The sequence below is a fragment of the Triturus cristatus genome, chromosome 1_2 (assembly GCF_964204655.1).
Source record: "Triturus cristatus chromosome 1_2, aTriCri1.1, whole genome shotgun sequence".
NCBI lineage: Eukaryota > Metazoa > Chordata > Amphibia > Caudata > Salamandridae > Triturus > Triturus cristatus.
This window is the reverse complement of record NC_140580.1, coordinates 715,245,595-715,258,329: the sequence shown is the minus strand read 5'-3', so window position 1 is coordinate 715,258,329 and position 12,735 is coordinate 715,245,595. Positions and strand designations below refer to the sequence as shown.

At 43.2% G+C, this 12,735-nt stretch overlaps 1 protein-coding gene across 2 annotated transcripts in view; it reads left to right on the top strand.

Annotated features, from left to right (window-relative positions):
* The first annotated feature begins 774 nt into the window (after positions 1 to 774).
* CROCC (ciliary rootlet coiled-coil, rootletin) overlaps positions 775 to 12,735 on the top strand; it is a 435,495-nt gene continuing 423,534 nt past the window's right edge. For both annotated transcript variants that reach the window (XM_085608590.1, XM_085608589.1), the window contains exon 1: positions 775 to 1,160. In XM_085608590.1, coding sequence (XP_085464716.1) covers positions 1,116 to 1,160 — 45 coding nt within the window. In that variant the 5' untranslated portion in view covers positions 775 to 1,115. The remainder of the gene's footprint in view (positions 1,161 to 12,735) is intronic.

The window sequence follows — 12,735 nt, the reverse complement described above, 5'->3', positions numbered from 1 at the left end:
TCCCTGATCATTGAATGTCCCTCTCCTTGGGAATCCCTCATCGTTGAATGTACCACTCCTTGTGGAATTCCTCCCTGTGCATGGAATGTCCCTCTCCTTGTGAATCACTCTGCATTAAATGTATTTCTCTCCTGTGTGACCTTGTTCTTCTAACCTATGGGAGGGGCTCTGGTTAAAGATACAAGCAGCCCTTTCAAATTACTCCCGTGTAGAGCTGTGGTTTGGCTGTAACCATGGAGATGAGAGTTTGCGGTTGTCATAGTAATGGCTTGGGGGTGGAGCTTTCCTATCCTTGACTCACCTCGAGGTCCTGGTGCCCTCATCCGCACCACCCAAGCTTTACTATGGCCAGAGTTCAACTTCACAGAACTGACTGACAGTGACTATTGAGGGTGTTTCACCAACCCTATTTTCTAAGTAGAAGAAACAGGATATCCAGTCGCGAATCTGCTCTAAAGTCAATGGTCTTTGAGACTAGCTGAGAGCGAGCCTAGCTGCAATGAGTGAGACTCGCATCGAATGAGTGAACATGTACTCAAAAGGTGAGACTGACATCCTAATAATGAGACTGCTCAAAAGAGTGGGACTGGTACCATGCAAGGGGGAGCCTAAGGTAATGAGCCCCCAGCCCCGCACAATGAGTGTATGATTGGAAGGCTCATTGACTACACTATGTCGCGGCGCTAGGACCTGTAGTTCACGGCGGGATGGCACCTCACAGGAAGAGGCGGTGCCCGGACCCAGGCTTGCCTCCTACTGGCTGCCAGGGCCCAGGCCCCCTAACAACACTCTCAGAAGGAGGGGGCAATGGAAGGGGGCATTTTGGGGGTTCCGGTGTCTGTCCAGTGTTGTTCTTGCTCGGCAACGGACAGTCTCGGGGGCGGGGCCCTGGTGTTTAGTGGCGCCATGGACGGCCTTCCACGTTCACCATTAAGGAATTCCCCTTTGGGTAGATGACACCCCTGGGGATGAAGACCGGGATGGCCAAATATTAGCAGATTACGGGATAAGGACCCCCGGACTGAACTACCCCTCCCTCCCGCCCTTGAGCAAAGCTGCCCCGCTGTAGAGGACTTGAGGGCGAAGGTCTGGGGCAGGTGCAGCTGCAGCCGCCTATGAGTGCCTCGGAGGCAGACGTGCGGCTGGAGACGGTCATACAGGTCGGTAACGTGGAGCTGGTGGCGGGGTTGGGATGCACATAAGGCGGCACATGGTCAGGGTTTCCCAGACGCGTGACACCTAATTCACAAGTGCTTGCACTGCTTACACGTGGGGATGCAGCGATGCTGAGGATACACACATGTATTTGCAGTGGAGTGCTGAAGAGTACGGCAGGGTTGAGATGAGTGAAGAAAAGTTTGGTACACGGATTATTGATAGGTAGGCTAATGACCCGAGGGTTGCTAAGAGGGTAAAGTAGGGTGCAGGCAGAGAAACAAGTGGCATGGACCGGTGCTCGTGTTGTGCTGCAGGGTGCAGAGCAGTGGGGCTGGAACAATTTCCAGAGTGGGGGTGCTGCCATCAGTTACTTCATTGAAGTCAGAGAGATTGTGAAAAACCCAAGTGTCACACAAGGACTAAGAGTAGCAAACATATGCAGCAGGAGAGTGTTAGCTGTGTCGTATGTAGCCGGTGGTGCATTTTGAAGCAGACTGTTGCAAATATATTACTAAAGTATTGTGTGATAGCACACTGTCATTTACACAAAGCACATTATCCTATCGAAAAGGCCATTACATTTGCAACAAAAAGTTTTACTGATAAAGCCAAGTCTATCACGCAAATGATATTGTATGGAAATCGGGCTTCAGTGAATATGCATCACCAAATAAAATAATTTGATTTGTTTGAATCCTATTAATATCTTTGCTTCTGTCACACTTCAGATTAACGAAAATGTGCTTCATTTGTGCTTTACTAACTGCTGATACATTCTAAAACATTTATACAGGTCATTTACAGATAAATACATTTTGTTGTGTGTTAGATAAAAACAATCATGTGCAATGCAATAGGTCTCGCATTGCTGAAAGTTTGGCGTTGCTAATAATAATGCAACGCCAATAGCTCAAACTTTCAGCAATGCAAGAGCAATTGCATTGTAAATCCATTGCGGCACTCGCGCTTTAGCTGTAAACATCTTAAGCCAAAGCACGGGTGCAGCGATTGCTTAAAAGGTAAAAAAAAAATAGAAAAAAACATTTTTTTTCTATTTCTTTACTTTTGAAGAGTTCGCTGCATTAAAGCTAAAGTGTGGGTGCTGCGATTGTAACAAAAGTAAACACATAGAATAAAATGGCGGGCCCATGCTTTTTTGCTATTTATTTACTTTTGTTACAATGTTGCAAACATCTTAAGCTAAAGCACGGGTTCCGTGATTGCTTCAAAAGTGAAGAAATAGACAACAAATGTTTTTGTCTATTGCTTTACTTTTGAAGCAATCATGGCACCAACGCTTTAGCTTAAGATGTTTAAAGCTAAAGCGCAGGTGCCGCCATTGTAACCAAAGTAAATAAAGAGAAAAAAAGGCGTGCAACAATTTTGAATCGCAACTAACCAAAAGAAAGACGCAGCCGCCATTATTTCAGCCAAGGTGTGCTAATCTGGATAAATACATTTTTAAAAAAGCATTGCGGGAGAGTGTGTCCTACAAAACGATTTAAGAAAATTGTTCTCCTAGGGCTAGGCTGTAATTATAACGTACAGAGAAATAACACATGTAAAAATCAATTTTCCCTCATGGTCGTCTTTCAATATCCCCTCCAGCTGGCCCCACCGCTCTTACCTGCAGCTGCTTTGGCTGAACTGGGGGGTATCCTCATGGGAAGTTACAAGAAAAAAAAGTCAGTACTAAGGAGGGACTACTAAGCCTATTGACCAATGAAAAGCCACCATTTACAAAATACAGTGACAAGAGCCAATTAAAAAGATGGGCGGAAAGTGGGCGGAGCTTCATACCCATATCCTGAATACTGCATCTCTCGAATAGACCACGCAAGTGATGCCTAGGTGAGACCTAATGATGCCATACAGCCTTTCCTTTCACACTCGCTGTACTCGAGCAAGACTGAGACTGTCACATAGTTCACGTAATAAATCCTCTCACTTTGTAGTCAAAGAGAAGTAAACGCGCTTCAGTAGCAATTTGTCAAAAGACATTGCCTGTCATTTGACCTCTGTCTTTAAAGCCAGGCAAATGTGACAAGATAAACAGAAAATGAAAAAGCATCTTTATCGTTCATACACCTTCTGAACTCCTGCATGGTTATTTTTTGGGTGCTGCAGCAGTCCTCCCACCCCTACTTCCAGCGCCAATGCTGCTAGGATGCACAGAAGGGTAATGCTAGAAGAAATAGGTCTGCTATGGGGCACTGAACAGTACAGACAAGTACTGGGCATACCACACAATCCACAGAGGTATTGTTGTTACTGGACTATACAGAGGATTACTGGTCATATATAATGCCTAGCTGGGATTCTAGAAGAGGATACCAGCTGTGTACTGGGATCTGGTGGGTATAGTAAGAAGTTATGTTAAGTGTTCTGTATAGCATGTTCCTACCATTTATATGGCAATGAAGAACTTTTTAAGTCTTAGCACCTTTTTTCGATTCTAGGAGTCTTGTTGAATGCAGTGACAGTGGCCTGTTGATTTTAAGTTATTGTGTTTGGCTGTGTTTCCTGTTCTTCAGATGCTAGTCATATTGGATTGAAGCGGCAAAGCTAGAGCACACTGATGTATTGTTTAGTGTTTGACTGTAGAGAATTGCAGCCGGCTAAATTCGGTTAGAGATCTGTGTTGAGAATGGTGTGCATGGATTTTGGTTTATGATGTGGTGCAGTTGTCCATTGCTCGACTATTGGTGGTTATGTTTTGATGCATCTTCCGTAATTAAGTGGCTTTGATGACATTCTATGTGTAAGAATGAGTAGATATATGTGAATGATGTACCATTTAGGTGGCAAATGTTTCACCAGCCAGATAGCCTGGGACTGTGTTGTGCCTATGTCAGTGCCAGGAGTTGCGTTTAAGCTGTGCTGTTGAAAATTCTCTTAGTTCTGAGTTCTGCTGGAACCCCTTGAAGTTATTTAAGTCCTATCGGAGTTGTACTGTGTGAGTGTGTTACGTATTGTACTGTTTGGCTAACCTGTGGGTCTACAGCCTCATTAATACAGGAAATCTGTGGCCTTGCCAGCCTGTGTGGAGTAGGCATCTTCTCATAGACCTACAGAGAGTGCATGCCTCCAATAATCTATCCCTGTTGGGCAAGTTAGCAAACAGATATAGTGAGCACAGACATCTCATTTTCTGTCCTTTTAGGCATAACACCATACAGACATAACAAATACAGACTCAAGACATTCTGTAGCTCCTAGACTTGTTACCGGGTAGATACATGTTATGTTATCAGCATATGTATGGCATCTTAACCATTTGTATGCCAGTGAAATACTTTCTTAATCTGGGCCCCCTTTTTAGGTAGAAGCGTACCAGGCAGCATAGCTTTCTGGTTGCGAAAAGACATCTTGGAGACATTCTCAAAGTCTCCCTGGGAATGCATTCCGCCCATTGCTTACCATTGGGTTGGTAACTTACATTAGCTTGCTTTCTATTTGCTCGCTTTATTTGATTTAGGCTGTCCGTATTTGTTTGTCCCGCCCAAAGAGTATAGTTTGTTTACCATTGCTCCTTGTATTCTTCACAAGTGGTCACTTTCTGTAAACAAGCCTTTACATTTTGTTCTTTCTTGTCACATTTGCTGTGCTTTCAAAGACAGATGTCAAATGTCAGGCTGTCTTTCAAGGGAGCCTGGTGTTTACTTTTCTTTCGCTGACTTCAGAGTGGAAGGACTTATGTGACACTCTTGCAGGATACTGGGGGTGGGAAAGGTAAGTTTTTTTTCCTAGCAGACAACAACATTTAAATGTCTGTAAATTTACTGTGCAAATATTTCAGAATATATCAGATTTAGGAAAGCACAAATAAGGCACATTTTTTTTGTAATTCTGAAGTGTGGTTGAAACAAATATTTCAATACAAGTGAAACAAATCAATACACTAGGTGATGCCATTTCCACACATTATTGTTTGTGCGCTATATAGGTTTATCAGTAAAACAGTATGTCTTTGCAAATCTAATGGTAATTTCAATTGACAATGGGTTATTTGTAATGGCAGTGCTCTTCCACACCAGGCATACTCCACTGTATGACACTCTACGACACTCCAATTTATGACACTGTGCCACTCCACTTTACGACACTCCATGGTATTTTACTTCACTCCATGCCACTCCACTCTCTGACACTTCACTCTACACTACATCACTCCACTCCACGCCACTCTGCAAAACTTTACTCCTCTCTACGCTATGCCACTCAACTCCACTCTACCCCCTTCAGTCTATGTCACTTCACTCTGTGACACTTCACTCTACGACACTGTACACCACTCCATGCCACTCTATGCCTCTACACTCTACAACACTCTATGCCACATCACTCTAGGCCACTCTATGCCACTCCCCTCTACGACTCTACTCCAATTTATCACTCTACTCCACTGTACGCCACTCCACTTTACGCCACTCTTCTCCACTCCAAGCCACATTACTCCACACTGCTCCACTCTATGACACTTTACTCACTCTACGCCAAGCCATGTGCCTCTACGGCACTCCACTCTACATCACTTTACTCCACTCTACACCCCACCACTCTATGGCACTCCACTCTATGGCACTCCACTCTACGACGGTCCACGACACTCCACTCTTTGACACTCCACTCCACTCTTCTCCTCTACCCCGCTCTACGGTATTCCACTGTACGCTACTACACTCTGTGACACTCTATGCTACTGAACTCCTCTCTACGGCCCTCTAAGCAATTGCATGCCACTTTACTCCATTCTACGGCACTCCACTGTACGACACCATACATCTCTTTACACCACTCCATTCTACCACACTCTATGCCTCTCCACTCTACGCAACTGTACTCCCCTCTACAACATTTTACATCCCTCCACTCTGCGCCCCTTCCCTACGTCACTTTACCATACGCCACCTCACTCTGTGCCCCTGTACTCCACTTCACACCACTCTCCTCCACTCCACTACACTCTACTCCATTTCACTCGTCTGCTCCATTCCACTGCACTCCACTCCATTCCACTGCACGCCACTCCATTCCACTGCACGCCACTCCATTCCACTGCACGCCACTCTTTGACACTCCACTCCAGCCCACGACACTCTCCTCCATGCCACTAACTTTTTGCGATGTTGAACAGCAGCCATATTGGTGTACAACAGGCATCCCCAACGAGTAGCTCATGTGATTCTAGTAGCTCTCCAGCTGCCTGTGAGTAGTTCTCTTGTGTGCAGCCCATTCTTCTAATATAGAAGCTTTTCTTTGGTTAAATTATTATGTATACACCAAATTTAAAAAGCATTTATTTGTGATGAAAATGTGTTTATTTTTAGACCTCATAGGCTGATATTTGGAGAAAAATGGTTGCATTTTCAAAATGTATTTAAAGCTATTATTTGTTTAAGAGATTCATTATTACCTTGATGCCAGGGCGATCACAGCTATGTCTGTTATGTATTACCCATTTAGAGGTATTTATAAATGATAATGCTTTTACACTTTATTGCTGGTAACACTGCCTAATTCTCTGATGTGATCACTGCTGACAATCTTGGATGGGGTGGTCACTATTACATTACTAATATTAGTAGCACGGGATGATTTTCATTGAACATAAGTAGCTTTTTTTACAGAAAAGGTTGGAGACTCCTGGTGTACAACACGGCTAAAACACATTGACAAAGCCAATAGCTCTTACATAGGCGCGACCTATTGGCTTTGGCAGTCCTTTTGATGGGTCTGGTATCAGCCAAGACCTCTTTTTTTTCCTTCTTTTTTTTACTAAAACTATTTATATAATAGTCTTACCTACAAGGGCTTTCAGTCTGTCCTCTTCACCCATTGGTCTGTTGTTGTGCCTTCTCCATTTTTCTAAAGCATACAGTATTGGGCGGTTGGTTAGCTCACTTCAGCTTTTGGGTAAATCCACTGAGTGAGTGCTTTCGGCTCTTTCATAAGGAACACAGCTACACGCAAAGTAGTTCCCTTCATGCTCGAAGCTACAATGGAAATGTGGGTTTTTTGTAGACCAAAATATGTTTGCTTTTAGCAGTTTTATATAATATTGGCAAGGGCATAGCAGCCCCCCCAACAAAAGAGTTTTATAAAAACCAACGGTGAAATAAAACAAGCATTGGCAATGCCAAAAAGCTGACAATCAGTGCCAGACGGACATGCTTTGTTGGTGAATGTTCTGTGATGCAGTGGTGGTGTTTAAAAGATGGGGTGGAGCAAAGGGTGTCTGCATGTCTGCATGCCTTTATATATAACCAGCATCTGCAAAGTCAATTGGTCTTGAATTGTTGCTGTGTTGGCTCTGCCAATGCTTTTCATCAGCAAAAAGAAGAAACAAAAACAAGGCACAATAATGTTGCCGCTGTCTCTGGCATTTGCCTGTAATATGGTGTATTTTTGCGCATGCATCACCATGGATGTGTGCACCTATCCAATGATGTAGGCCATGATGTAGGCCCTATTTTGTTTATTGGTCGATTTAAGAAGCTGGACGCCACTTAGATTCTTAGATTGCTAAATTTAAAAAGAAAGATATATTAAGTGTGCAACGCTTTTCATGTAGTGAAGCATCTGTCAGAAAATGGCAGCTGTTTGGGCATACTAGAAAATGACAGTTGCTGGCTGCTCCGAATTAAAAAAAAATGATATCATTGTATTTGAAGGGCCACAATGGGTAGGCTTGCAGCGGAAGAGCGGTTGAAGTGGAATCAAGGGGTGAGGGGGGTTTGAGTGTGGGTTTAGCAGCACATGAGAGAGAGAGTAAGGAAACATATGCTCCAGGGGCTTCTCACTGTGTGAGGAAATGCTATACTGTGTGTATAGCTTACACTCCTGTCAAGTGCTGTCACAGTTTTTGTGTGAAGGAAGCTTACTCCATTACGACCTACTGGGAACGCACAACTTTTATACGGGAAATAATCTGTCTCATCACAAGGCAAAACCATCACACCAAACCCTCAAAATTTACATTATCAACCCCCCTGTCACAGATCCACTCTTCCAGTTACATCTAGAAGCATCCACGACTAAATAATTTCCCCTCCTGGCAACAGACCCTGCAAACATGACATACTCCCTATAAGCTTCATTAGTGCACTTGTGCTAAACGCCTTATAACAAGACTTGTCGCACATAATTATATACCTGCAAATGAACGCAAAATTATTACTCAAACACAGAATTGACATTCAACAGTTTTATACAACACCTCTTCTAGACCTACTGTTGTTAACAGAAACCTGCTGCACTGCATTTTATCCATTGATTGTGCACAATGCCAACAAGCAGGAAGCCTAGTGATAGCCACAAAGAGTGTGTAAACCTGGAAGTAATCAACTTTTATGTTCCCAGTTACAGATGTCTACTACGATGTAACATTTCTTCAAATCATACACATCTTTGTTTCCCTACTCTGCAGACCACCAGGATCAAATCCTCACATTGTAGGCTTCTTCTGTAACATTAACTTAATCCTCCACCATCCCGTCACCATCCTTGGGGACTTTAAAATCTTGTTTGAAAACCAAAACAGGCCTTCCATCAGGGCACAGTTTATGACCTGGGAATTCTCTGCCTTAAATGAATGGAAATAGGGCACATTCACTTGTCTGGTGATACCAGGGGGCCCGATTCCCAGAACTAATCTGAGACAAAATCCTAAACTTACTACTTTGGGTATTCACAGAAGGCATTTAGTAGTAGTAAAGTTAGGATTTTGTCTTAAGTCTGTCTTAAGTCTGTCCTAAGTTTGTCTTAAGTTTGTTTTAAGTCTGCCTTAAGTCTTATAGCTAAGTGGGAAGGTACAAATAACTCTAAAGGCATATGTGATCTATGCAAAGGCGGCCAACAAGATCTGCATCATGTTTTATTAATTTGCCCCAACCCGAGATTGGTAGAAGCTAGACGACGGTTTATATCGCCTATTCACTTAAGATACAATGCCATGTTAGCTCAAGATCTAATTATGCTATGTAACTCTCCCACTAATGAATTTGTCTGTTAATACTTGTTTAAATTCTTTAAAAGTTTTTTGATCTTATTTTAAAAACGTATAATTTTTATAATTTCTGTTAACTGTATTAACTGTATGTTGTATAAAACAGTACTAATTAATCATTTCAAATAGAAATTAAATAGTTTTATTCATGTCCCAAGAATAATAATTTTAAATATCTGTATTTGTTGATCTCTTGTGATGTCTGAATCAAATACAAATGTGGAAATGAATGCACCCCATTATGTACGACTAAATGTAAAGGAAAGCTGTTATACTTACCAGATATCACCTAACAACAATACTAAATACCACATGAATTGTGTCATCACACAGTCGATTTGCCAATCAAGTGACATTGCCCTTACAGTTTGAGGCCACAAGCAGGAGAGCTATCCCTTGTGTTACACAGTTTGAACAGTATTGAGCATGAGACTGTAGAGCTGGTGGGGCCGGGGTTGGGGAGCTGTGCGATTTTAGCTCAGGATAGTTGCTAGGTTGGGCAGCTCGGTCTGCCATGCTTGCTGCTGGATCTCTGCCAATGTACACATGTTTGGGGGGGCATAAACTGACTTTCAGAGGAGTCCCTTTGTCGTGGGGCCCTCTCTGATTAACTCGGTGAAGAACATATTGCTTTGGTGGGTCTGTATTTTGCTGCTTGGAGTTTTCTCTGTTGCTGATTGTGTGTACTGTAAGCCATGTTAAAGACCCTTGGTCTTCGTGAATCCAATGAAGTTTGAGATGCATATCTAGAGGCGGGTACATCTCAATTTTCCTCCTCTATGTTCACAACCCCCAAGCCGGTGTGCCCTGTTTTGAAAAGTCACATCTCCAAGGAGAGGGAGTACGGTTCCAGAATGAGCGAGCAGTCACCCGAGGAGATGGGTTGCAATCCAAGCCCCTGTAGCCATCCAAACAAATTGCCTGGCTCCGATTCATATCTAAAGCTGTGCCGTTCATCTCCTTCAAGCTTAAATGCATTCTTGGCTGAAGTCTTGGTGGCGGCCTCGGAAAACCTACTGGATTGTGGGAGATGCTACCCTGTCTGAGGTCCTAATGACCATGATAAATCAAGCCAAACACTCTTGTAGTACTCAACAGGAACTGGTTGATGGGTAGCGGTTCATCCTTATTGGCATGAAAGGGTGCCAGTCACCAAGGAGCCAATGAGGAGTAGGATAGGTGGTCAGATGCACAGTTACTACTACGCGGGAAGAGATTTATAGTATAGCCACATAAAATCAAGACACCCACAAATAACAAAAGATGAAGTGCATTCAATTGTACAAGATATGCATAGTGACTGCCAACTAACGTATAACAAAAGGTATCTGAGCAAAGAACTTGGAAACCAAACTCTGCAAAAGGTCACAAACACAAATAGGACATTGTCTGTTATGTTAATGTTTGAACTCAAAGACAAGACTACACTAAACCTTAGCAGCAAGCTTGGATTCTTACATAAGTATTCTCAAGGTCTGTTGCCAAATATCGAAAAAGCCTAGGACTCAATGCTTTTAAATGAGTTGAAGAGACTGCATCTTCCTGCTCAAACCTTTTTCCATAGTGCATTGAGTGAAAAAAACAATCTTCTTAAAGTATAAATCTCCATTGAGTTACTCCTGTCAAAGTAAACTTTCAGCCTTCTTACACAAATGTTCAACATTTTAGAAAGAATCATTATTGGATCTCTTAGAAATGTGTCCTCCCTGTCTGCTCTATTTGGCTTAATTCCCTTGAGATTGTATTGTAATTGCATTTATATAGTGCTTACTACCCCTGACGAGGAGTCAAAGCGCTTTTTTGGTGACTAGCACGCTACTCCAGATTCCATATAGGATTAGTGTTGAATTAGTATAGTGAAATATGAAAGTAATTTGAGTAGTGGATATTAGTCAGTTATTTGGATTGAGAAGGATAGCGGACGGATAGAAAAGGGAAAAAGGTTTCCATTAATATAGCGCTTGTTACCCCTGATGGGGTGTTGAAGCGATTTTTGGCGAGTAGCGCGCTACTCTGGAACCCATAAAGGATTAGTGTTGAATAAGTTTAGTGAAATATGAAAGTAATTTGAGTGGGGGATATGTTAGTCAGTTATTTGGATTGAGAAGGATAGCGGAGGGATCTATCTCTGGATTGCACTTCAGAGAAGACCTCTGAAATTATGCGACTTTGCGGGACCAAATTATGTGGTAGGTTTGGCTGCATTTTGTGGGAAGACCAAGGCTAACTATGTGGACTATTAAGTGATTAAAGCCAATTTATGTGGCAAATCATGTGACATTATTTAACTGTTATAACATTTTAACTAAATTAGGTTTTGATACTAAACAGATGTCAACGCTTGAGAAAATAGGATCTTTTTTCTAAAGCAAGAAGACTATGCAAATTTAACAGACCGCATTTTCACCACTAAAACAGAAATCCTGGTTACCACACCAGGTGTGTGTTCAGATGGATAAATATGCGGTCTGACGCAATAGGCCCACCTACTATTCCAACTAAGGTGCTTTGTAACCAGAGTACCTGTATTGGTTCCAATCTTGCATTGCATACCTTGGTGGCTAATACCGTCATGTCCTCGGCATGGTTATGGACATGTACCCTTGCCCTGAGTGCTGAACTGTACTGTTGTCTAGCTCCCTAATGCTCATTGTTGTTGTCAAAGGCAAACACGGATCATGCATGTGTGCCATGACATATGCCTGTGTCACGGGTTGCGATCTTTTTTGACCAGGAGGGGCACCCAAAGTGCTTCCCTCATGGTGGTGGAAGGCAGCTGCCTTCACCAAGAGTTAATCAACTCGAGCGTGGTGGTGGCAGCAGACGGTGAAGTAATCAGTAGCAGTGAACAGGTCCTTTTAAACCTGTGTCATAGGTCTACAGGCTCTCTCAGCTTTTTAAAGGTCCGCTGCTGTGTGCTTTATTCACCCTTGGCCTGCATCAGTTAGATGTAGAGTGCTGGATGCGCAGGAGTGGTGACCGCGCAGTATTTATGTGTGCCTGGGAAGGTTATAGTACAGAGATAGAGCAGTACTGTTTAGTGCATGCATGGTGAGTGTACTGGGTGAATGTATACTGGAGAGGAATACAATACATGAGAGATGTAGTGCTGTGAAGAGCGTGCGCAGTGAAAGCATGTGCTGAGTGTATGTGTGCTTGCAAGTAGTACAATACGTGAAGGGTGAAGTGCATTCATGGGGAATGTGCGTATTGACAGTGTGGGTGGTTGCGAGCAGCACAGAAAGTCTACAGTACTGAGCAGTGCGCACAGAATTGATGTGAGGGATGAATATATCTGTCCTTGTGATGGCACATTCCATGGAGTCAACTGTACTGAAGAGTGCATGTGCTGTGTCCATAAACTGAGCGCAAGTGTGCTTGTAATGGTACATTACATGAAGGACCCTGCCATTTTGGGAAGCCCAAACCTGCCTGGTGAAGACCTGAGGAGTATAGGACTCCCCCCCCCCCCCCCCCCCCCAGACAGATTTGCATTCCTGTGAGCTAGGTGGGACATGCTGGAGAAGGGAGAGAGAGACTCCCCCTGTACACTTCACAGGGTGCTCCTT